This window comes from Ornithodoros turicata, unplaced genomic scaffold, assembly GCF_037126465.1.
Source record: "Ornithodoros turicata isolate Travis unplaced genomic scaffold, ASM3712646v1 Chromosome409, whole genome shotgun sequence".
NCBI lineage: Eukaryota > Metazoa > Arthropoda > Arachnida > Ixodida > Argasidae > Ornithodoros > Ornithodoros turicata.
In genome coordinates, this window is record NW_026999370.1 from 1 (window position 1) to 23,251 (window position 23,251).

At 44.7% G+C, this 23,251-nt stretch overlaps 2 protein-coding genes, 1 long non-coding RNA gene and 1 pseudogene across 3 annotated transcripts; all 4 read right to left on the minus strand.

The window, feature by feature from the left end:
- Positions 1–2,686: 2,686 nt before the first annotated feature.
- On the minus strand, positions 2,687–12,481 carry LOC135374037 (uncharacterized; annotated as a pseudogene).
- LOC135374039 (uncharacterized) lies at positions 5,649–7,072 on the minus strand. The gene is made up of 3 exons (XM_064607048.1): positions 6,953–7,072; positions 6,477–6,723; positions 5,649–5,852 (listed from the first exon to the last, which is right to left on the minus strand). Exons 1-3 carry the CDS (start codon positions 7,028–7,030, stop codon positions 5,848–5,850), a joined length of 330 nt encoding a protein of 109 aa, XP_064463118.1. The 5' UTR covers positions 7,031–7,072; the 3' UTR covers positions 5,649–5,847.
- LOC135374040 (uncharacterized) lies at positions 7,525–8,883 on the minus strand. Its single transcript, XR_010416728.1, has 3 exons — positions 8,692–8,883; positions 8,262–8,314; positions 7,525–7,617 (listed from the first exon to the last, which is right to left on the minus strand). It is a non-coding gene; the product is annotated as an uncharacterized LOC135374040 (long non-coding RNA).
- Positions 12,482–17,736: 5,255 nt separating the features above from the next.
- Positions 17,737–18,828, minus strand: LOC135374038 (uncharacterized protein K02A2.6-like). Its single transcript, XM_064607047.1, has one exon. The coding sequence runs from the start codon at positions 18,826–18,828 to the stop codon at positions 17,737–17,739; it is 1,092 nt and encodes a 363-aa protein (XP_064463117.1).
- Positions 18,829–23,251: the final 4,423 nt, after the last annotated feature.

Here is a 23,251-nt window from a genome sequence, read left to right on the forward strand (position 1 = left end):
ATTGGAATATTCGCACGGCACTAGCCATAACTCTTTGACGTATTCAGCTTGTTATGTCGTCCAGTCAGGGCGGCTCGACGTAACAAGAGAGTACCGTGAGGCCAGTTCCGAGCCGGGGAAAAGAGGAAGCCTATTCTCCGTCGATAATAGCACTCTGACGGAAGCGGTACACGCCCCCATACTTCCACCTTGATACCATCAAGGTAAACAACATGATGCGATAAGGCGCGTATCATACATCCCCCTTTTCCTCCAAAGCCAAGTGGAAATGCTGACACTGTTTACATTCACCATGTACTATTAAACAAATCGAAAAACATCCCTACTTTGTAGATGTGAAATACAATCAGAACCCAAATCTATCAGGCGGCTCAATACATCCTCCGCTCTTCGTGTGCCTGTGAGAGTCATCTGAAGACATGACATCAAGGTTCTCAGTCACTGGCACGGTCGCTTGCTGTCCCTGTACATGGTTCGTTGAATCAGGCAATCCCGTGGCTAACTCGGGGTTTCTTGGCGAGAAACTGAAGTATCACTTGTCACGGAGAGGGCATCGTCACTGTTAGAGGTGTCTTTCGTATACGGTACAAGATGGGTCCGCGTTCGACATACTTCGTTGCCCCTTATAGCTACCCAGAACGATCTAGGAGTTGTAGATTTACTTTTGACGACTCCTTGGCGTTTAAGGTCTATTATTCATACCCTACCTCCAACTTCGACTCGTGGTAGATGTCGAACACCATGTCGGGTGTTGTACAAGGTGGCTTGTTTGAACTTTAACAGCTCCTCCCGCTTCCTCAGGTCATCGTAGTTCGGCGTGTTTGGCAGAAGTGCTTCAGGAGAGATTGGGATAGTAGTACGCAACTTGCGGCCCATCAGAAGTTCCGAAGGGCTGTAACCGTTGGCCAGGGGAGATGTCTGGTATGCTAAGAGTGACTCATAGGGATCATCTGTTTTCTTCAAGGAATTCTTGATGATTTTCACAGCCGCCTCCGCGAGGCCGTTACTCTGGGGGTAACGCGGACTCGATGTAGTGTGACGAAATTTGTATGTGGCGGCAAAGTTCGTAAATGCTGATGACTGCGCACCAGAAAACTGGGGACCTTTGTCAGAGATTATCTCATCAGGAATACCGTGGCGAGCGAAGATGGACTTAGTGTAGGTACCGATATCCTGTCCTATGCCGGGCCACCAGACACTGTCCCTCGCCCTCGCTTTACATTTTACAATGCCTTGATGCCCCAAGTGGATCTGTTGTAAGATGTACTTCTGATATGATATGGGTACGACAATTCTACCTTTATACATCAGCAAGGAGTTCTCGAAGGCGTTGGCGTCCCTATATTCCCAGAAGTGTTTGAGTTCTGGATTTAGGTCACGCCGAGATGGCCATCCTTGAGTGCTGAACCTAACCAGCGTCTGGCAAGTTCTGTCCTTTGTTTGCTCCATGGCGATGGCCTTCAGACACGTTGACGTCACAGGGAGGGTTTCCTCGAGCAGATTGACGTAGCCATGAAGTTGTTGCTCCAGTGTCGAAGGGCCTGCATACCGGAGTGGATTACGGGAAAGCGCATCTGCAGCGACCAGCTCCTTGCCAGGGACGTATGTGACTGTGTACGAGTATCTCATCAGGCGCATCCAGATCCGTTGAAGCCGTAGCGTGAGGTCATCCAAGAACTTCGTAATTAGGATCGCGACGAGGGGTTTGTGATCGGTTTCAAGGCGAAACTCTTTCCCTATGAGGTATTCTAGGAAATTTTTAAAATGCCCAGGCGAGGGCCAAGCCTTCTTTTTCAATTTGAGCGTAGCGGCGCTCTGTTTCTGAGAGGGTTCTAGAAGCGTAGGCGATCGCCACTGGCGACCGGTCGTCTTGTTTTTGGAGGAGGACCGCTCCCAGGCTATACGAGGATGCGTCCGCAGAGACCATTGTTTCTCTGTTAACGTCATAAACTCCCAGCACCGGAGCCGAAGACAGGATACTCTTCCATCGTGAAAAGGCTTCTTGCTGTGGTTTTTGCCATACAAACTCTTGTTTACTGCTTAGCATAACAGTGAGCGGTGCTAGAAGGTCCGCCATGCGTGGAACAAAACGACCAAGTATGTGGCCAAGCCCAAGAGTCGTCGCAGTTCGGTTTTCGAGGTTGGGGCGGCGATGTTCTTGATGGCTTCCAGTGCTCTTCCGTTTGGACATATGCTAGAAAATCCAATATAATTTTCCAGTATGAGAATTCCAGTATCATTTCATATCGTATTCTGGGACCATGTATGTCATCTTCATAACTGCATACCAGCACATTTATACCTGCTCTTGGTAGTGTTGTACCGGATCTGTATACCGGTTCAGTATGTGTACCTCTTGCGACTGCATGTATGTGGAAGTCTCATTAACTTATGTAATGTATGTTCAGTATGTAAGCTGCAAGAAATGCATGCAAAGCAGCCATGTCTGTGCTCCTGAATCCTGTTGGTTGTGTTGCGCTCATGGGTACCATCAGGATTCTTTCTAGGTGGAGGGAGGCAGGGTAGAATGTTTGGGGTGGTGGTGCATCAACTGTGCCCACAGCTACACTGGCTCAGAAACCCTAAGTTTCTGCAAGCCAGGAGGAAGCCTCCCCCCGCCCGACGGCGCGCCCATGCTTGTGTCACATACTGTACCAGGATATGCAAACAGTTTGTGTCTCCAGGCCGTTTTTTTATTTTTTTCTGTTGATGTCAGACAGCAGGTTACGATCATAACTAAAAAGCATCTTAAATCGTTCCTCCTTTGAGTCGCTTGGAGGCGTTCTTCTTTTCAGGTACTCCCAGTAGGCATCTGAAATGAACCAAAAATAAATGTTATACAAGGGTATCCTACATACCATGGCAACTGTTATACAGGGTGGTTATATAATAAAAAAAATAATAAATAAAAAAGTTCTAGCAATAACATACTTTACAGAAAGTTAGGTGGACGCACATTATTTGACTAGCAGATAACGTTTTGCTGGCTTTGTGAGGTATTTGCAAATTTTCTACTGTACTCTAGCTTGGGAAGCTTATGTTGACATTTTTCCTGCTCAGATCAGTCAGACATGTTTTCAATTCACCACTTATTTCCGTTCCTAGAACAGAGGGTGTAACTAAAACGGAATAGACGAAAGCAAAGAAGACTCCAATTTGTCCCTCCCACTCCCTAGGGCTCCATTTGATTGAGCCACAAATGGAGCAATGAATCAGAAGGAGATAGGAGAAGAGAAGGAGCACGTGGAGATATTCCACCTGTCAGAACGGATATAGAGGTAATGAAAGTGCGATCATAGTATTTTATCATTTGCTATTGTGGATTTCACACCTCTGTTTACCCCTAAAAGTGGTGATGGCCAGATGGCAATTTCCATCATCATGCACTTGCCCAAAATGCGTTACCGTCTCATCACGCCAGTACCAAACTGTTTTCTGCTGCAAACGTGATATTAACGTTGAATATGTCAAAAGCAAAGCGAAAAACTTGTCGTAAGCAAAAAATTAAATTGCCTTTAGAAGGCCAGCGAAAATCTTCCCTAACCTGAATACTATTTTAGTTGTACAACTTTTTAATCAATCCAAAATATGGTATTTGTAAATAAAGATCCAGATCTAAGCTTAAAGGTTTATAAAACAAATGTGAAAGAAAATTGGAATGCAAAAACTCTGTCTTCTGATATGTTCCATGAATGCTTGCAAAAGAAGCTGTTCACTGTTGTGTATCTCATCACCTCAGTAACCTGACTGACAATGTTGCTGAAATATTTAATATGTACATAAAAAGAGCAGCCATAAAGATGTGCATAGTTACCATTACTGTTCCTGTCAATGACAAAATTAAAAATTAATGCGCAAGTCGTGTACAGCAGCGAATTACGAGACGATTATGAAACTCACTTCCAAGGGCATCCAATTTTTTGGGGGTGAGGCGTCGCTTTCCCTCTGCGCCTTGTTTTAGAAACCGACGGCAGGCTTCTCCTGTTAGACTTCTCTCTGCCAGCTGCTCTGCGCTCCATAGAGCTCTCACCATGTCGCGGCAGAACAGAGAGTCCTTAGGGGTGTCAAGCAGGTATTCAAAATGTTCCTTGTTGACATTTATGTCATCCTCAAGAGTCACCTGTTGCATGAAATAGAACAGATATATTGTCGACCAGAAACAGAAGGAACAAGGTCGCAGGGCAGGTAGTTTACTTTGCACAGAGCTCGAACCAATGTTGTCACACCAAGATGTCAAGGCTGCACAAGCACATTAAATTCCTCTCGCTACTGTTCAGCAATTGTGTCAGCTCTGATTCGTTCTCAGTGCTGCAGGAACTCACGCGAGTGATTCATTTTGATGTAGCTCTCCAGTTCGGGTGATTCTAAGAACTTTTTCAACCATTCTTGGATCTACAATTTATTGGCTCATTTGAGGTGTTGTTAGTGTTTGTCCTATTCTGAGCGTTCTAGTCTAAAAGCATTTCTTCATGAGAGAAACTGATGTTCTGAGGCTGGAACAAACATAGAAGGGACAGATACAAACAAAGCAGGAGCATTTCTTCATGTTCCATGAATGATGTCGTAAGGGAGCATGTCCTACCTCATCTCCAGTCAATACCAAGTCAGGGCGTGTGGGGGCACGTTGAATGAGGGATCTTCCCAGGAATGGTCGCGATATCCTGTTCCTAGAGTTGGAACGTCCCGAGGTCTGTTGCAGATTGGACAATTGTAGCGTTAGGTCAAACCATGCCAGACATGCCAAGAATAACTTCCAAGATTTAAAACACAGAGTGAGTGTAAAGCACAAGAACATGCTCCCCAATATTCCCCTCTGAATTACATGTCCACGCACCTGTTGCAAACAGAGAATGCTGCAAGGAAAGTAACAGTCTCAAAACACACTTGCCACGGACGGCTCGGAGGATGATAGCGTTTGAATCCTGTTCGCAAAATAAATGTTGTTCTAGTCCCCACCACAGGTGAGTCCGAGTTTTTCTCTCACTTGGGTACCTAAGCAGCACCCCCGCCGTAGAATCGAATACATACGGTATAAACAGAATGCATGAAAGCAGAGGAGCTACCAAATAAACATAGTATGCACGGCGCATTTCCTGTCTTTTATCTCACATATTTTTCAAGAATCCCCCCTCATATGCACACCGCACACTTCTTAATCTCCTATAAACAGCATATCCTCGCTACCTCACTCAAATTTCTTTCCGAGCACGGTTGTTCACATGAAACGTCATTACCTTGTTGACAAGGCTCAAGTTCATCGTGGTTGTGCAGCCCTGAACACTGGAGGCACTTGATGCGTTAGATGGACATGCTGCCATGGATTCACATGTTGGGCTAGTGGGAGCATCACATGGGGTCAGGGAGCCGTGAACACTGGGGCTCCTGGGTTTACTATTTGCCAGAGAGTGTTTTACTGGACTGGAAGGATCATCACCATCCAACTACAAAGGAAATATAGACACAGTCAAAAAGGACGTCCACTGAAGCATCAAAGGAAATGTCAATGTTGTGTGAACTCCTCAATGCTCACAGAGACCGGGTATAAATCTGGCAAGTTGTTTGAGTCGGTCGACACAATGGCCACGCTGACGGATCCGCTGGAGCATGCAGACTGTGGTAGTTTCTCAACCTGATGATATCCACAGTAATATTATTACCGGCACATAGGCATGTTATGTGCAAAAACAAGGGTGCACAAAGTAAATCATGGTTTGTGTAACACACCAATCGCTTACACAAAAAGAGTGCGCAATAATTATTACATTTGACATCTTGCTGTCCTCTCTCGAAGGCAACAAAACTGATGATTCTGGAGGGGTTATATTACGTGGAGCTGTGGTGGCCTCTTCAACCTGCAATGTTACAGACACCATATGAGCAGTTTGCCCTTGGGGGAACAGCCATACATACCATACATTCATGTTGGTCATGCAGCATTTCGTGCGTAAAGACTGGTGAGCTTAGTGTATTCCTCATCGCAGCTTTGAAAAAGAAAGCAAGGCAGTGCAGGAAAGGAAGAACATCATCCCAGAGGATACAATCACAAAGGATACAAATAAATTAACACTACCATACAAGCACACCCTAAAAACAGAATAGCATGGCATAGCACGCACGGAACCAACTGTTGCAAAAGATACCATTGTGTAGCTTGATTTGCTGAAAATAGTGGGCATACACCTTTTTTTGTGACATGAACATAATTAATGTCTGCCACAATAAGGGAAGACCCTACCGTTCACAAGACATCAGGTCAGGGAGTGATATGATTCACAACGACAACGGTTGTGAGCGTGCTGTGCAAGGAAGTTCATTTTTGAGAACGCAGGCAGGCACGTTACGAAACGTGAAACAGCAAGCAACATGAAAAAACCAGGCACCTGTTACCCAGCATGCCATAGATTTTCCAGGGTTTTGCAAAGCATGCCTGCCACCAGAGCAGAAATAGAGCAAGCAGAAAAATTGGGAAGATATACCATGCATTTCGAGCAGCGCCTCTTGTAGCTTCCTACAAAGCTGCCTTTCTGCGGTGAGCTCCTTTTTGAGGCTTTGGTTTTCCTCTTCCAATTTTTGCTTCATCTCCCTTTCAAGCAGAAACCTCTTTCTTGGCACTGTCTCACTGTCATGCACCTCCTTTCTGCTCTGTCTTCCTTGTTTCTCTGTTTGTCCCTTTCCTGCTTCCATTTTCTTGTCTGCGTCATTTTTGGGACCGCCTGACCTCACCTGGATTACAATAGTAAGAATGAAGTGCATTCAATGTGACGCATGCAGTGTACATAAAGTCCTTGTTTCCCCCATTTCAAAACAAAATTACCAAAAGTGAGACCACCGCACACAGTTGACCCATTGGTAGCCCCCAAACATCCTGTTTGATATGCGAGTTGCTTTTACACAAGCAGCACAATTCCCGCCACTAGTCTGGTTTTGTTAGAAAATGAAACGTATGACATACGGCTGACGCAGCCTCATCATCTGTGGCAGCAACTGCAGGTTCAACTGTTTCCGGTAGAACCATATGCTTGCTTGCCATGCTGCCATGGACCTCCTTCCTGCTAAATGTGCAAGCAGGTATTCAAAATGTTCCTTGTTGACATTTATGTCATCCTCAAGAGTCACCTGTTGCATGAAATAGAACCCAGACAACAAAACGTCATCCCACAAACGGCCCAGGGATATTCCTCTATGGATATTCAATATCCCCCCTGCATTCCAGAAATGTCCGTGGGTTGGCATATGCATGTCCCAGTGGTAGGCCTTTGGACATTCCCAGCAATATCCCACGAATGTGTCACGTGGATGTTAATGGCCCTTAATGTACCTACCGTTATTTGATGTGTCCGCACCACCAGACAGTGCTCGGTGCAGAAGTCCCAGGCGTTTCGTACATTTCGCTGCATTTCTCGATCGCCACGCCGACTTGCACACACATGAGGACAAATGATGAGTGTAATAAAAAAGTGCCAGCCGAATCGAGTCAGTGTGTAGTGCTCTGGCAAATTTTATTTACTACGTCCAACTTTCAATTACACTCAGTTTGCGTGCCAGAGGTATGACTGGATGACACTCTCTACCTCGAAAGCGTTTACTTCTCGGAGCCTTCTGTTTCCCTCACCGCATCTGAGATATGAAAAGAGAGAGAGAAAAAAGCATGTCTGTACATACGTATACATGGTTGTCGTTTTTATCCGATTTTTAAACACATAGGTGCTGAAAGCTGCACAGGTACCATTTCTTGTAGTTTCTTCACACATGAAATACGGCACCTGCCAAATTACGTCAAACTGAGGCAAACCTAAAGGCAAAACAACCTGTGTTGAGTGCAGGGAGAACTGCCTAGAACGATCATACGCTGTGACGCAATAATTCGCGCCCGTACTCGAAACTGTTATACAGACCGACTACAAAAACCATGCCTGTGCAGTTTTCGTACCTGTTTCATACAGATTCGATATTATTGTGTAAAAGAGAATGCAACCTGCTTTGAATATTTAGCACAATCGTGCTATTGCTTAGCTTTCAAACATCCTGACGGAAAGGAGCAGGAAGTTCTTAAAGCGAAAATGATGCCAACAAACAATAACAATAAAACAGTAAGAAATATTACTGACAATGCAATGCCACCACTACTGGCTTCATAGGAGGTCAGCAAGAGACGCCGTAACGAATGAGGCTGCACAGTCGATATAAGAGCATATCTAACTATGAAGCATTTCGGTATTTGTGAAAAAGTTCATATGGGAAGCACATACGGCAATGCTTACGCTTATTAACGCCAGCCGTCACTTGTTCCAGTAAGGACCGCACCCAGAAACGCCTACAAGAGAGGTATATTTGAGAATTAATTTGCTGTTGTAGCCACACAAACAACACAACAGCAAGCGTCGTGTGTACCTCTAGACGAAACCGCGTTTGCGTTCATAGTGCGTCTCCAAGTCACACCCATTGCCTTGAATTGCGGAACGCAATATCACTGTGTTAGTTACTACGTTATTACCCATAAGTAAACCCGCACTGACTCTACCTCATAAGGACACAGTATTTCTTCGCTAGCATTCCTATAGCGGCAGAAGATTGTTTGAAAATTGACACTCTGAACAATGTGGTTACGCCTTTATGTAAACAAACACTGCATTTGCTTTCTAAGGCTCTGTATCTGTGCGTCATGTATACGATATAGTATGGAATACTTACTTTCACGAAAGACGAAACCTCTGCCTTTGCGTCGTAATAAAGCAGTCCAACAGCCGCGTCCACTCCCGCGTTTCACATCAACCAGCTTTCAACTGACTGAACACTGAACTGCGTCTTGACTTGGCTTCGTCGCCGAACAGGCAACCGCCGTTCGTCTTCCGGCTCGAAAATTGTCATGTGAGTACCGCCCGCGCGAACCCCACCACTTGCCCCTCGACATTTCCTTCCCCCACAGGAGTGAAAGGCCCGACCGCGGCGTTCTCGGTGCATTTTTTGGACATATCTTTGTGGATGCTACCGGAAATGCCGTCTTCGGCAATCTCCGAACATTCTTTGGATATATCTTTGCGGGCCTTCACATGGAATGCCGGCTTCGGCAATCTCTGGATATTGTTTGGACATATAAATTTTGTCGTGGTTGTCTGGGAACAGATATATTGTCGACCAGAAACAGAAGGAACAAGGTCGCAGGGCAGGTAGTTTACTTTGCACAGAGCTCGAACCAACGTTGTCACACCAAGATGTCAAGGCTGCACAAGCACATTAAATTCCTCTCGCTACTGTTCAGCAATTGTGTCAGCTCTGATTCGTTCTCAGTGCTGCAGGAACTCACGCGAGTGACTCATTTTGATGTAGCTCTCCAGTTCGGGTGATTCTAAGAACTTTTTCAACCATTCTTGGATCTACAATTTATTGGCTCATTTGAGGTGTTGTTAGTGTTTGTCCTATTCAGAGCGTTCAAGCCTAAAAGCATTTCTTCATGAGAGAAACTGATGTTCTGAGGCTGGAACAAACATAGAAGGGACAGATACAAACAAAGCAGGAGCATTTCTTCATTAAATGTGCGTGTTTCTGGCTTTGGTGCTTGCTTCTTTCGTGCTTCCATTTTCTTGCCTTGACCGTTTTCACGACATTTTGGCTTCACCTGAATTAGTAAAAATTAGTAAAAAAAGAAGTGCACTTAATGAACAAATTAGAATGTTGCGAGCGAGCTGGTGTACCGTAGAAAGAGGCAAGATTTCCTTGAGTTTGAGGAACACACAATACGAAGAGAGAAGTGTCCTCAAACTCAACGAGATGTTACTTCTTTCTATGGTGCACTTAGTTTGACAAAGCAATGTACACAAAGTATCCTCACACGCATTGAGTAAGAAGCCCCTGCTTCCTTCACTTCAACACAAAATTAACAAAAGCGAGGCAAACACACACAGTTTATACCAACCGGTAGCCCCAAAACTATCTCATTTGCACATTAATATGACTGCTCGGTTACCGCCTCGACCCTCACCATTAATCTTGTCTTGTAGCCAATTTCAAAGAGAAACATAAAAACATAACGTACAACTGACGCAGCACCGTCACTCGTGTCCGTATCTGTGGGCTCAAATATTTCAGGTATAGCCATACGCCTGCTGACCATGTTTGTTATGAGGGCCTCTTTGGACTCTGTAACAAAGAAAGAGTGACCAAACATCAAGCACGTCATAAATAAGCAAGCAGCTTCAAGGAGGCAGCCACAGGGAGTGTAGTAAGCTACTGAGTGAAGTTACAACGTTCCTGAAAGTGACTAACGTGTTGAGCTATAAATGCCTTTATGCTCTAACTATCATTTAAACAGCTGTTCCAATTTCGGGATTGAAAAGTTTCGCACAATTACAGATGAGGTAATTGCTTAAGACTAGTCCAGGTGTTATCAGCTTGAGCAAAGTGCATGAGAGCTCAGAAAGAAGGCCAGTACTCTTCTAGAGCACTTAACTTAGCTGCATATGTTTGGTATATAGACTGTGTAGGAGTGCTAACTGTGGACGGGACCACCAACAAAAAATTAACAAATGAAAGATAGTCAGAGACAGAAACTGTTCTTGTCCGTTTCTCCTGGCCCATCGCTAACGCAAAGCCAGCATTATTACCGCGATAATCAAGCAACAAATCTCTTCGAATCCGTGATATCAAGGAGAAAAACAAAACGCGCATACTCTAAAATCACCGGCTACAAATGGTCTATAGTTTCGGAATGTGCCCGCCTTGGGAGATGCAAAATTTGACTCCCTTTGTGTTGCCTTAACCTATCCAAATTCAAAGTAACCCATAAACGAACATCCAACCGCGACTTTTGAGATCAACAAAGCAGGATTTTATAACTCTCATAGGGATTGCCGAACACTGCAACATGACCGGTATGTCGTATCGACTGCAGTTTTGATACGATGTATGAAAGCCGCCAGAACGATGCCTAACTCAAGAGCGAACTGAAGGATATCACCAAGAACTTCAAAATCGACGATAATTTGCACACCGTCGCTCACAGGAAAGCACAAGCTTGTTCTAACTGTGCCCTATTCGTGAGGTGATGGAGCCAGACGAATCTAGGTTTCCCGCCCAAACGAAGCACCAAACGAAACTACACTTTCACCGAAAATATCACTCGTCAAAAACTGTTTCCCATCACCGTAGTTTTTGTGTGTCAATGAGCGTACTTACCTCCAAGTAGCAAGACTTTTGCGTCGTAGAAGCCCTCCAGACTGGGACTGCCAAAAAGCCTTCTTGATGTTTCGGTCAAAGACGTCACAACTTTGCGGGTTGAAGCTTTTGATCAGGGAAACAGGCATTATTCCCTTTACGTCGTCTTCGACGTACCGGACGTAAGCGTACATTGTTCCTTGTAAATGGTGTACGAAAAACAAAATAGCACAAACTACGGGACACAACACATGTGCACATTCAGACAAAGACGCACCTGCCATCCATTACGGGCAATGAAAAAAAAAAAAAAACACAATGCTATCAACGTTGCCAGAGAGTGATGCAGAATACTGCTAACGGAGGATGGTTTTTCCTGTCTCAGCTTTCTTTAATATTGTGTAATTGCTACCCCCCAAAAAAATATAAAACGACTTATTATTCAAAAATAAAAAGAAACGAAGTAATAATTCTAACTCCGTTGACCAATTATTTCGAAGAAAAAATTCACAAGGTAGCCGAGAGCCAACAGGTGCCAATCTCCAAGTCGTGCGAAGTCGGAACAATTTTGTCGAACTGTTGATGCTGTGATATGAGTAGTTCTCAGTTTCTCGTATTTAGCGACGTATTTTTTTCGTTCTCTTCAGTCGTATAGCGATATTACGTACCAAAAGGTATGCCTCCAAAGCGGAGGTTAAAGCAGTACCTCTACAAGGGGGCAGATTTTAAGGTTCCGAGGCAAACCAAGTGCAACCGTCGAAAGAGCAAGAACAAAGGCGATTGTAGCGGCTCTAGTGAACATGGAGGGCTGGAAGAGCCTTGCGAAGCTGCGAGAGGATCCAACGATGAGTGCGCCAGTACTAGCTTCGTGCCAACACAGGAATCGGCGAACATCGATCCACACAGTCAGGTGGATGACGGCAACACAGAAATCTCCCCCTCGTGTGATGAACCGCGTTCAGCCATCACGACCGGTACAGACTACCTGTGCTCCGACGTTTCCGGTGACATCACACATCGTAGTGAGCTTGTAGGTGACACATCACAACAGGTGAACCCAGCAAGCACATGCACATTTGTCGCTTCTGACATTGACAGTCTCGACGAAGGAGATCCAAGGAGTCCGGCACAAGCTTCAGAACAAGAGACTGAAATATCAGGTGATGACACTGATGTCAACTCCGGCGCCGAAGACGAAGACGTTTGGTCGATGTCAAGCGACAGTGATGACAATGATGATATGGCCCCACCAAACAGCGCTCACGCTGGATCTGCGCAGTTCTTTGAAGCGACCGATGATAATCTGCATGAGGACCTCAATTCAGAACTTTCCAACTCTACTCTTCCAGGTTCGCAGACGACTGTGGCGGCTGCTATCGTAATAGTAATGGCATTTGTTGTTGGCCATGGTCTGTCCTGGATTGCTTTGCAAGACCTGTTGACCATGATTAACAGTATGTTTGGTTCTGCGGTCTTGCCACCAACATTGTATCTCTTCAGGAAATTGTGGGCCAGAAAGAAACAGTGTCTTGTCACCTATCATTACTATTGTTCACGTTGTGAGACAGTCCTCAATGAACAGCTCCACTGTAATGCCTGTATGGTGACATATACTATGGGACAAGTCAGAGCGGCTGGTTGCTTTTTTGTTATCACGAAAATAGCGAAACAGATCAAGCATCACATTGAAGTGTCGAAGAGTGACTTACTCGGCAACTTACAAAAACTAACAGCTCAAACTGAATCAAATGATGACATCTCGGACATCACAAGTGCAGCTGCCCACCGCAAACTGCGACAATATGGAACTTTGAATGAAAGTGACCTCACAATCACATTCAATACCGATGGCAGCCCTCTTTATGAATCGTCGAAAACATCTCCTGGCCAATCCAGTTCACTATTAACGAGCTCCCTCCACAGTCACGTTTCAAGAGTCCAATTCTTGCTGGGTTGTGGTTTGGCAAGTCTCATCCGAAAATGAGTATGTTTCTCAGCAAGTTTGTAGATGAGGTCAACTCGATGCAACCAGTTCAGTGGGTGTGTGGTGGTATCACGTACACGTCGAAAGTGTATGCACTCTGCTGCTGTGTGGATGCCCCAGCCCGTGCAGCTGTTCAGAACTACGTTCTTTTCAACGGGTATTTTGGTTGCCCATGGTGTCTCACAAAGGGGACTTATAGCCAAGGTAGGTGCTCTGTATATTACCGTAGACTGCACTGCGGCATGGTACCATTACATTTCCAAAATTGGCAATTACCAAAAGTAAATTTTGCAGAATTTCGATGAGAACTGTACGAACTCCATGGGAAATGGATCCACTGTACCTGCTGTGAAGTTTGCTACCTATTTCCTTTGATACAAGTGCATACACACAAATTGTGTTCCTCTCTGTTGTGCTGTTAGTATAAATTTCGCTACAGTTTTTATCTATTTTACCCCTATGACAACACCGTCTAGGTCTTAGTAGAATATTTAAGTAAACAAATAAATTCAATGTTTGCAGCTTAATATATGAATAATGGCTATATAAAATTACATAGAATTAAATACATATATAGATATATGTAACAATAAGTTCAATCAAATATAAATATATTTACGTAAAAAATTGTCGCTCAATATGTCATGTACATTTTTACAATAATCATTTTCCTCGCAGGAAGTATGAGGTACTTGTATGAGGATCAGGGACCAGAAAGGACACCAGGTGGTGTCATTAGGGATGCGAACCTTGCTGTTCAACTCAACACAGTCATTAACGCCATCAAGGGACCTTCACCTCTTCTTGGTTTGCATGGGTACTTCGATAGAATAGTGCAATCAATAACCTTATGGCGTTTGGAGAAGCACACTGGTTTTCTGGGCAGTTGTTCAAATTTCGAACTCTAAATCATTCTGAGGGAGCTCTTGCGTACGGTACAATTTGGTTTTTCTCCCCAGTACATCAGACACTGTCAACTCATCCCGTTCATTCGATAACACCTTTAAAGGCAGACTTTAAGTTGTGGAATAAGCATCCCATGGCTTCGGTACACCTGTTGCATGGAAGAGGGCCTTCACCATCTACCTTCAACAAAAAACATATTGTCAATAATTGAGTTTGAGTTTGATTATAGAAAAAAAACGAAATGTCAATAATTAGTTATTCTTTTTTCATCTAATTAACTTGTTTCACTCACATGGCTCTTGTGCCGAGAAATGCAAGGAAGGCGCCTTTAGCTTCAGTGTCACCAATGTACTGCAATATTCTGCTGTGGAATGTTTTAGAAACGCGGAGTTGATCTTGGATGAAAGCTCCCTTCTCTTCGCAGGCAGTCCTGTTGTTGTGAAAAGGTTAACCAGCGGCTTCTTCTTATAAGGCCACCTCACTGCTTCACACGCCTCCCGAGGATCATCACAGAGCGAAACTTTTGGAAAGCGAGTGAATGGCGCCTCTGGGTGCTATTTTATGCCTTGCCATGCACCCTTGGTCTCCTACCAGAGAGGTATTGGAGGCATTTTTCCAAGCTCTCTGAGGCACTTCATCTCCTCCTCTCGGAAAGGATAACACCTCGTATGATGTGCAGAGCTGGTAAGGCTATTGTTAATTTAAGGATAGATTCATGGCCAGGTCGTGATTCTGCCAAACATGCTACTTGTATGGTAACCCGCTTCTTTGTCCCACTTTTCAGAGCAACTTCTCATGCAGTTTGTATCAAGCGCAGCTTCCCTGTATGGAGACAACTGCATGAAATTAATATCCATCAACTCCTTCACCTCACTAAAGCAGCTCGGAAAATGGGACCTTTGTGGGCGCATTCTGCCTTTGTCTTCGAAGGTGGAAATGGTTCACTCGTGAAACTCGTGAAGGCATCAAAGGGAATGCCTCAACAAATAGTAGAAAGAGTCGTCCTCTCCCAGGAGCTACACCACTTCCTCGCAGTATATACACTACCTACTCGTATTACAGCATTTTGTAAGAGCATGCTGGGGGAGAAGAGGCTGCAGAGTGTGGCTTATGTTGGAAGTATCTGTTTGTTGGGCAAGGCAAAAGCAACGACACTAACAGTGGCAGAAAAACATGCAGTAACAAGTATGTATGGCGCTTGCCAAGATGTTGTAAATGAGTACACTAGGGCTGTTTATAAGGACCAGGTCTAGCACAGTGAGGCATATTCACGTGCTGTGAAGAGCAACTCTGCTGTTGTCAGGACAGTCACGGCACAGTACTACGTTATTCGTTGAATAATTGTGGTGAGAGTGAACAGTGACCGCAAGTGCTTGCTGTTGTGCAAGGAAGTGTTGACGATGGATGGCAATTTCCCACCTCACATCAACGAGTGCTTTGTGGACCCTGTATCGTTGCCCTGTGTTGTGGACATGCTGGATGTCAACAGTCCTAGTCTTTTTATTAATTTTGCCCCAGAAGAAAGGACATTCATTTGTGACCTTCCAAATGTCATTGAAAGGGACTAGTGACTTCATTTGGTGTGACTGTAATGCCATTTCATGTCGGTTAGTTGTATACTTACACCGTTTTTTCTACGTTTACTTCCTTCAAAGAGTACAATTTTTTTATGTAACTATAGCACAAATAATTTAACTCTGTGGTATCAGTATTTTCTGTAGTTCTGCATTCCTGAAAACCTTTTATAGTTAGTGACAAGTTAGGTCCCACAGTTCGAGGCTGCCCACACTGCATCACTCCACGTACAAACAAAGTTACCACGAAACAAATTTTCACAGAATGAAGCAGTAAACCGAATTAAAAGAGCTAAAATCAGACACGGACAACACACACGGAAGGCGCACTAACAACAATTTATTTGACATGAGACGGACGTACTAAAAACGAGCTCAAACTCCCTCTCCTTTTCCGTTAAACCAAGGAACGGACAGCTGACACATCACCATTGGTCCATTGGTTTAACGGAAAAGGAGAGGGAGCTTCTGAGCTCGTTTTTAGTACGTTCGTCTCATGTCAAATAAATTGTTGTTAGTTCGCCTTCCGTATGTGTTGTCCTCGTCTGATTTTAGTGCTTTTAATTCGGTATGCAGTACCAACAGGCCCAATTCCACGTTTTGAGAAGCAGTAAAACCTGTTTGGGCAAAATATTTCCAGGGTGTCTACTAAACGGTTGCGTTCAAATTCCCTAATTTTTCCAGATTTTCACCGTTTATTTCAAGCGAATTCCTTGGCGAAAACAAAAGGGAACTTTGTACCTGCTGTTATGTTTTGGTACAGATCCTTCATAAAACAGATCATTTATTGAGTAATTAGTAAGAATGTCCTATTTTTCTGCCTCTGAGCTTGTTGTGTTAGCAAACTGCTACTCACAGCAACATTGCTGCGGCGTGACTGCTCAACCACTTAAGAGTGCTGGCAATTCACTGTGCATCGTGACGGCGCTTGTCTGCGATTTTCTCTGACTTCATATGCCTCTTGGGCAAATTCCCTGGCAATCCGCTGACTGTTCCATTCACATCAAAATTTCCTGACAATTCCTTGTTTTCCAGGTTAGTTGACACCGTGGTTTCCTAGTTGATACAATTTAAGTTGTTATTCAGCTCACAGCGCCGCTAATATTGGAACTCTGTTTTGCACCATTGTAGCACAGCAGTGCAAAGACAGAGCCAACTGCAGGACGCGATGAGAATCAGTGGACTGTCCCAAACTGTAGGGGTTAAGTTGTCACTAACTATAGAAAATGTAGATGAAACCACACCATTTATCATCCACAATGCAAGCTAGTACACGGTCCCTCACCCATCCACACCCTGCGAGCTGATCTGGATTTCTGACAGACTTGATTTTTGGTATCGGTTGAGTTACAAGAATATTTTGACATATGCAGGTCACTGTACGATACGGTTACATCACGCTGAACATCACTGTGTGTTTGGCTTCAACGAGAGTTCCTACTGATCAACTGTCGGACTTTAATGGATTTCACTGTATTGATGTTCTTACAAAAACTCCCTTGTTCTGAGCATATGTATCATACTTATCACATTGTATACCATCTTCCACAAGCGTGCATAAAACTACTGGTTCTGCAACTTCAGTTGTAATCAATTAGTAATATCCACAGACCGACCGCTGTGGGGTCGCTCATGATCTCAGTTGTCTTGCAACGATTAATTATAATATAATAATAAGTATTATAAATAGATAAAATCATGCATCCTCGCTGCAGCAGAACACAAATGAAAATGCAGGAAACCCAGTCACGCGCGGCTGAGCCTGTTTGCAAAATGTAACATCGGAACATGAACCATACACTAGTTTCAAGGTACTGCGTATATATATCCCGTGTAAGGATATTCATGGAAAAAGTGAGCGTTCATTATCTTCATTATCTTGGCCAAGTGTGAAGTGCTGTCATGACACACGTGCTTCTCATAATTTTTAATTCATTCAGATAGTCTTAAGAGGGTTTGATATGCAGATATGGGGTCTCGTATGAAGTATACTGGGTCCTCGTGTGCTGGTATCGAAAACCGATATGATTATACCAGCTAACTGCAGCATGTATATTTATAGCGGGATCTCGTATGTTTTATACCAGGATTGCATGCAGCATGTATGTTCATACTGTGATTTCATATCGGATTTTCTAGTAGGGGATCATCCCTGCTAATCGTGTTTCCCAGAAAGTCGATCGTGTCCACTCCGAAGATACACTTTTTGGGATTTAGAGTCATCCCTGTCTGTGTTAGACGGTTCAGTACTTCATGGAGACTTGCGTCGTGGGCTTGCTGCGTTGAACCGAAGACGAGCACATCATCCATGTGACATATTACTCCCGGGAGTCCCTCGAGGATTTCCGACATACGCCTCTGGAAATGTTCGGGCGCTGATGAAATTCCAAACGGGAGTCTATTGAAGCAGAACCGGCCAAAGGGGGTTATGAAGGTCGTGAGTAGGCGACTGTTGTGGCTTAGCGGAACTTGCCAGAATCCGGCATTGGCATCAAGCTTTGAAAACACCGTTGCCCCCGACAATCGTCCCAGTGTGTGCTTCACTGAAGGAATGGGGTGCCATTCTCTTAAAACAAAGCGGTTCAGTTCCGTGAGATCGACGCAAACACGCACTTTGTCGTTTTTCTTGGGTACTATGACCAATGGCGCGCACCATTCGGTCGGCTCTTGGACTCTTGATATTACCCCTAGACGTTCCATGTCTTTCAACTCCTGGTGTGTTGAGTCATATAAAGGCAGCGGAACCCTTCTTGGCGACGTTACCACAAAAGGTATGGCTTCCGGTTTCAGACGGAGATGATAATCGCCATGCAGTATTCCGAGTCCCCGAAACAGATGTGGGTAGTCTTCTTTCGGATCATTTGGGTTCGCTTCGACGCTGCTCAGCTGGCCAAGTAAACGTAGCTTTTCATTTGCCGGCTTGCCTAGTAAGTTTTTCTTCAGATTCCGGATGACGAAGACGTTCTGATCGGACGCCCTATCCTGACAGACAATGTTCAGTGTTGTCACCCCAACTACTTTCAGTTGCTTTCCATCGGGCCCACATAGTATGCGATGAGGCGGGCGCAAAGTCAGTTCTGGAAAGTGTCTCTTGAGACATGTCTCTGATATGACGGATTCATCTGCTCCCGTATCTATCCGAAATGGTACGGGAACCCCGTTAACAGAAACGTTACGGTCCCATTTCGATGATGGTGTAGATGATGATGGCATGCCGAGGAACCCCTGCACTGCGACTGATGGTTTTCTTGAACTACAAACAGCAGCAAAGTGACCTCGTTTGTGACACTTATTACACGTCAAGTTCTTTGCTGGGCAGTAGGTTCTAGGGTGAGAAGTGTGTCCACACCATGCACACGTTCTTTGCTTGCTGGAGTTCAACTTACGGCCATTGGCTGAAGATGGCTGTTGAATGTGTTCTTTCGGCGCCCTTGAAGTCTTGGCAAGAGTCGCGCTTGATAGCGATACGAGAAAGCTCAGCATCATCGGCGACTGGGTGCATTTCTGCTTGTTGAAGCTTTACGCTCTCGTATAGGCGTGCCGTTGTCAAAGCCTTTTCCCATGTTAGCGTCGAATCTAACTGCAGCTTCTCCGAAAGTCGTTTATCACGAAGTCCAACCACAAAACGGTCACGTAACAGCTCTTCGTTCAGGCTACCGCACTCACATGTCTCTGCCAACTTGTAAAGTGATGTTGCAAAATCATCAACTGTTTCTGCTTCTGCTTGCACTTTGCTGTTGAACACGGCACGTTCATATATGACATTCCTCCGAGGGAGAAAATACTTCTCGAACTTTTCTAGCACATGATCGAAGTTCGAAGCTTGTTCTGACGGGAGCTTAAATGTCTGAAAGACGTCTTCAGCTTGTCGCCCCATGATGTAGACTAATGCATCCACCTGCTGTCGTTCCGATTGCTGACTGAGGCCCGAAACCGTGTGGAAGCGTTGGAGACGTCTCCTCCAGGCTGTCCACTCATTCGGCGACGAAAAGTTCAAGGCCTCCGGCGGGTCCATCCGGAAAGAGGCTGTCAGCGTTGCCGATACTTCTGCGTTGGCCATGCTGGCGGCGCATAGTGTCCGTGGGCTGTGGGCGTGACTAAGTCTTTCCAACTGGTTCTGACACCATGTTATGTCGTCCCGCCAGGCCGGCTCGACGTAACAAGAGAGTACCGTGAGGCCAGTTCCGAGCCGGGGAAACAAGGAAGCCTTATTCTCCGTCGATAACACTTAAATAGCACTCTGACGGAAGCGGTACACGCCCCCATACTTCCACCTTGATACCATCAAGGTAAACAACATGATACGATAAGGCGCGTATCATACACAGCTGAATTTTTTCCCGTACTGTTGGTGATGGTTTTCATTGCATCCTAGATTCTGAATACCTTGCGTTTGCCTTGGCCCAGTTAAAAATTCGCGAAGTTGCCGCACTCACCTCACTGATCTTCGTCTAATTGTGAAACCTGAGAGTAATTTACATAGCACAGTAAAACCCCGAGCTTGAAGGAAACAAGAAAAAGGACACGACACGAAGGCTCAAAACCAGCAAATGAGTTATTTATTTAGGACACGGAGGCAGAGAGGAAGAATGGGAGATAAGGTCACGCAGCGACCCCGCAAGAGAAAGCGAGGGCTTACTCACGCAACGGTCGGTTGTTAAAGTAGCGACTGTTTCGCTGAAGAGTCTTTTCTTGTCGGCGGTTTCACGACAGACAGTGGTCGTGCTGGACCAAAGAGGATTGCTAGAAGGGCACCGCCACAGATGGTAGAAGACTTAGAAATTCCTGTATTGTTGCTTCATGTTCCTCCTGTGCTCTCTGAGCCAGTCGTTGATGCAACGAGACGTCTGTCCTATGTACACAGGGTCACATAAAAAGGGAATCGAATAAACATCGCCTTTTTAGCAATCAGTGTCGGGTTCCTGTGTTTTGTGGAGTGGGCTAAGGACTTGGAGAAAGGGGTCAGTCGGGAGAGCTTGAAGTTGTTAGAAAACACAAGGCAGACGCGGAGTTTCTCGGCCAGCTTGTTCAGGTTGTGGGAAACCCGGTGGAAAAACGGGATGACAACACAGAAGCGGTTGAGGCAGTCCTCCGTGTGGGTTTTTACAGCGGGGAGAAGTTTGACCAGCCTGCTGTGTAAAAGAGGCGGCAGTGTTGTGCTTCGTCTTTGCCTTGGTCGGACCCCTCACATATGATGCAAGGCCTACGAGGTGTTGCTGAGTTCCTCTCCAGCACTGGACTAATGGACGAACTCTAATAGGACACCTTTCCATCATCATCACTTTGTCATCCCATCCACAAGCGCAATGGGGCACTGTACCGCCATAACGGCGAAGAATGACCCACCACATTATCATCGCATTTATGTTTCTGTGTCTGTGTGTCTTTGCCTTACTATCTGTTGATGGCCTATCATGCCTATCATGATGGAATTATATAGAAAGGCCACAGCGATGCAGTGGAACACTCGCAGCCTACGAAACAGGCTCCCTGATTTTAAATCTCATTTACAACAGTACAGGTTCCCTCTTATAGCTGTATGCGAACATGGTAGTGCATACTCGCATAGTCGGCGCTGTTTGTCCTGTATTTATTCATTATTTATACAATTATGGGAGTCGTCAGCATCATCGCATGAATGAAGATTGGTTGTATTGGATAGTTCAATAATGCACCGCGTGCATATATGAACCACACTGAGTACCGTTTGCTTTTTCATTGAGATGTTCTACTTCCTCGTTTATGGTAACTCAATGGTTGTGCATACTCGCCTCAGACGGCGCTGTTTGTCCTGTAATAATTCATTATTTAGACGATTATGCAAGTCGTCAGCGTCATCGCATGAATGAAGATTGGTTTGTATTGGATGGTTCAATAATGCACCGCGTGCATATTTGAACCACATTGAACACCGTTTGGTTTTTCATTGAGATGTTCTACTTCCTCGTTTATGGTAACTCAATGCTACTGCATACTCGCCGCAGTCGGCGCTGTTTGTCCTGTATTAATTCATTATTTAGACAAATATGGGAGTCGTCAGCATCATCACATGAATGAAGATTGGCTGTATTCGATGGTTCAATAATGCACCGCGTGCATATTTGAACCACATTGAACACCGTTTACTTTTTCATTGAGATGTTCTACTTCCTCGTTTATGGTTACCCAATGGTAGTGCATACTCGCCGCAGACGGCACTGTTTGTCCTGTATGAATTCATTATTTAGACGATTATGGCAGTCGTCTGCATCATCGGATGAATGAAGATTGGTTGTATTGGATGGTTCAATAATGCACCGCGTGCATATGAACCACACTGAGTACCCTTTGCTTTTTCATTGAGATGTTCTACTTCCTCGTTTATGGTAACTCAATGGTAGTTCATACTCGCCGCAGACGGCGCTGTTTGTCCTGTATTAATTCATTATTTAGATGATTATGCGAGTCATCAGCATCATCGCATGAATGAAGATTGGTTTGTATTGGGTGGTTCAATAATGCACCGCGTGCATATTTGAACCACATTGAACACCGTTTGGTTTTTCATTGAGATGTTCTACTTCCTCGTTTATGGTAACTCAATGGTAGTGCATACTCGAGCAGACGGCACTGTTTGTCCTGTATGAATTCATTATTTAGACGATTATGGCAGCCGTCTGCATCATCGGATGAATGAAGATTGGTTGTATTGGATGGTTCAATAATGCACCGCGTGCATATGAACCACACTGAGTACCCGTTTGCTTTTTCATTGAGATGTTCTACTTCCTCGTTTATGGTAACTCAATGGTAGTGCATACTCGCCGCAGACGGCGCTGTTTGTCCTGTATTAATTCATTATTTAGATGATTATCCGAGTCATCAGCATCATCGCATGAATGAAGATTGGTTTGTATTGGGTGGTTCAATAATGCACCCCGTGCATATTTGAACCACACTGAACACCGTTTGCTTTTTCATTGAGATGTTCTACTTCCTCGTTTATGGTAACTCAATGGTACTGCATACTCGCCGCAGACGGCGCTGTTTGTCCTGTATGAATTCATTATTTAGACGATTATGGCAGTCGTCTGCATCATCGCATGAATGAAGATTGGTTGTATTGGATGGTTCAATAATGCACCGCGTGCATATGAACCACACTGAGTACCGTTTGCTTTTTCATTGAGATGTTCTACTTCCTCGTTTATGGTAACTCAATGGTACTGCATACTCGCCGCAGACGGCGCTGTTTGTCCTGTATTAATTCATTATTTAGATGATTATGCGAGTCATCAGCATCATCGCATGAATGAAGATTGGTTTGTATTGGGTGGTTCAATAATGCACCGCGTGCATATTTGAACCACATTGAACACCGTTTGGTTTTTCATTGAGATGTTCTACTTCCTCGTTTATGGTAACTCAATGGTAGTGCATACTCGCCGCAGACGGCACTGTTTGTCCTGTATGAATTCATTATTTAGACGATTATGGCAGCCGTCTGCATCATCGGATGAATGAAGATTGGTTGTATTGGATGGTTCAATAATGCACCGCGTGCATATGAACCACACTGAGTACCCTTTGCTTTTTCATTGAGATGTTCTACTTCCTCGTTTATGGTAACTCAATGGTAGTTCATACTCGCCGCAGA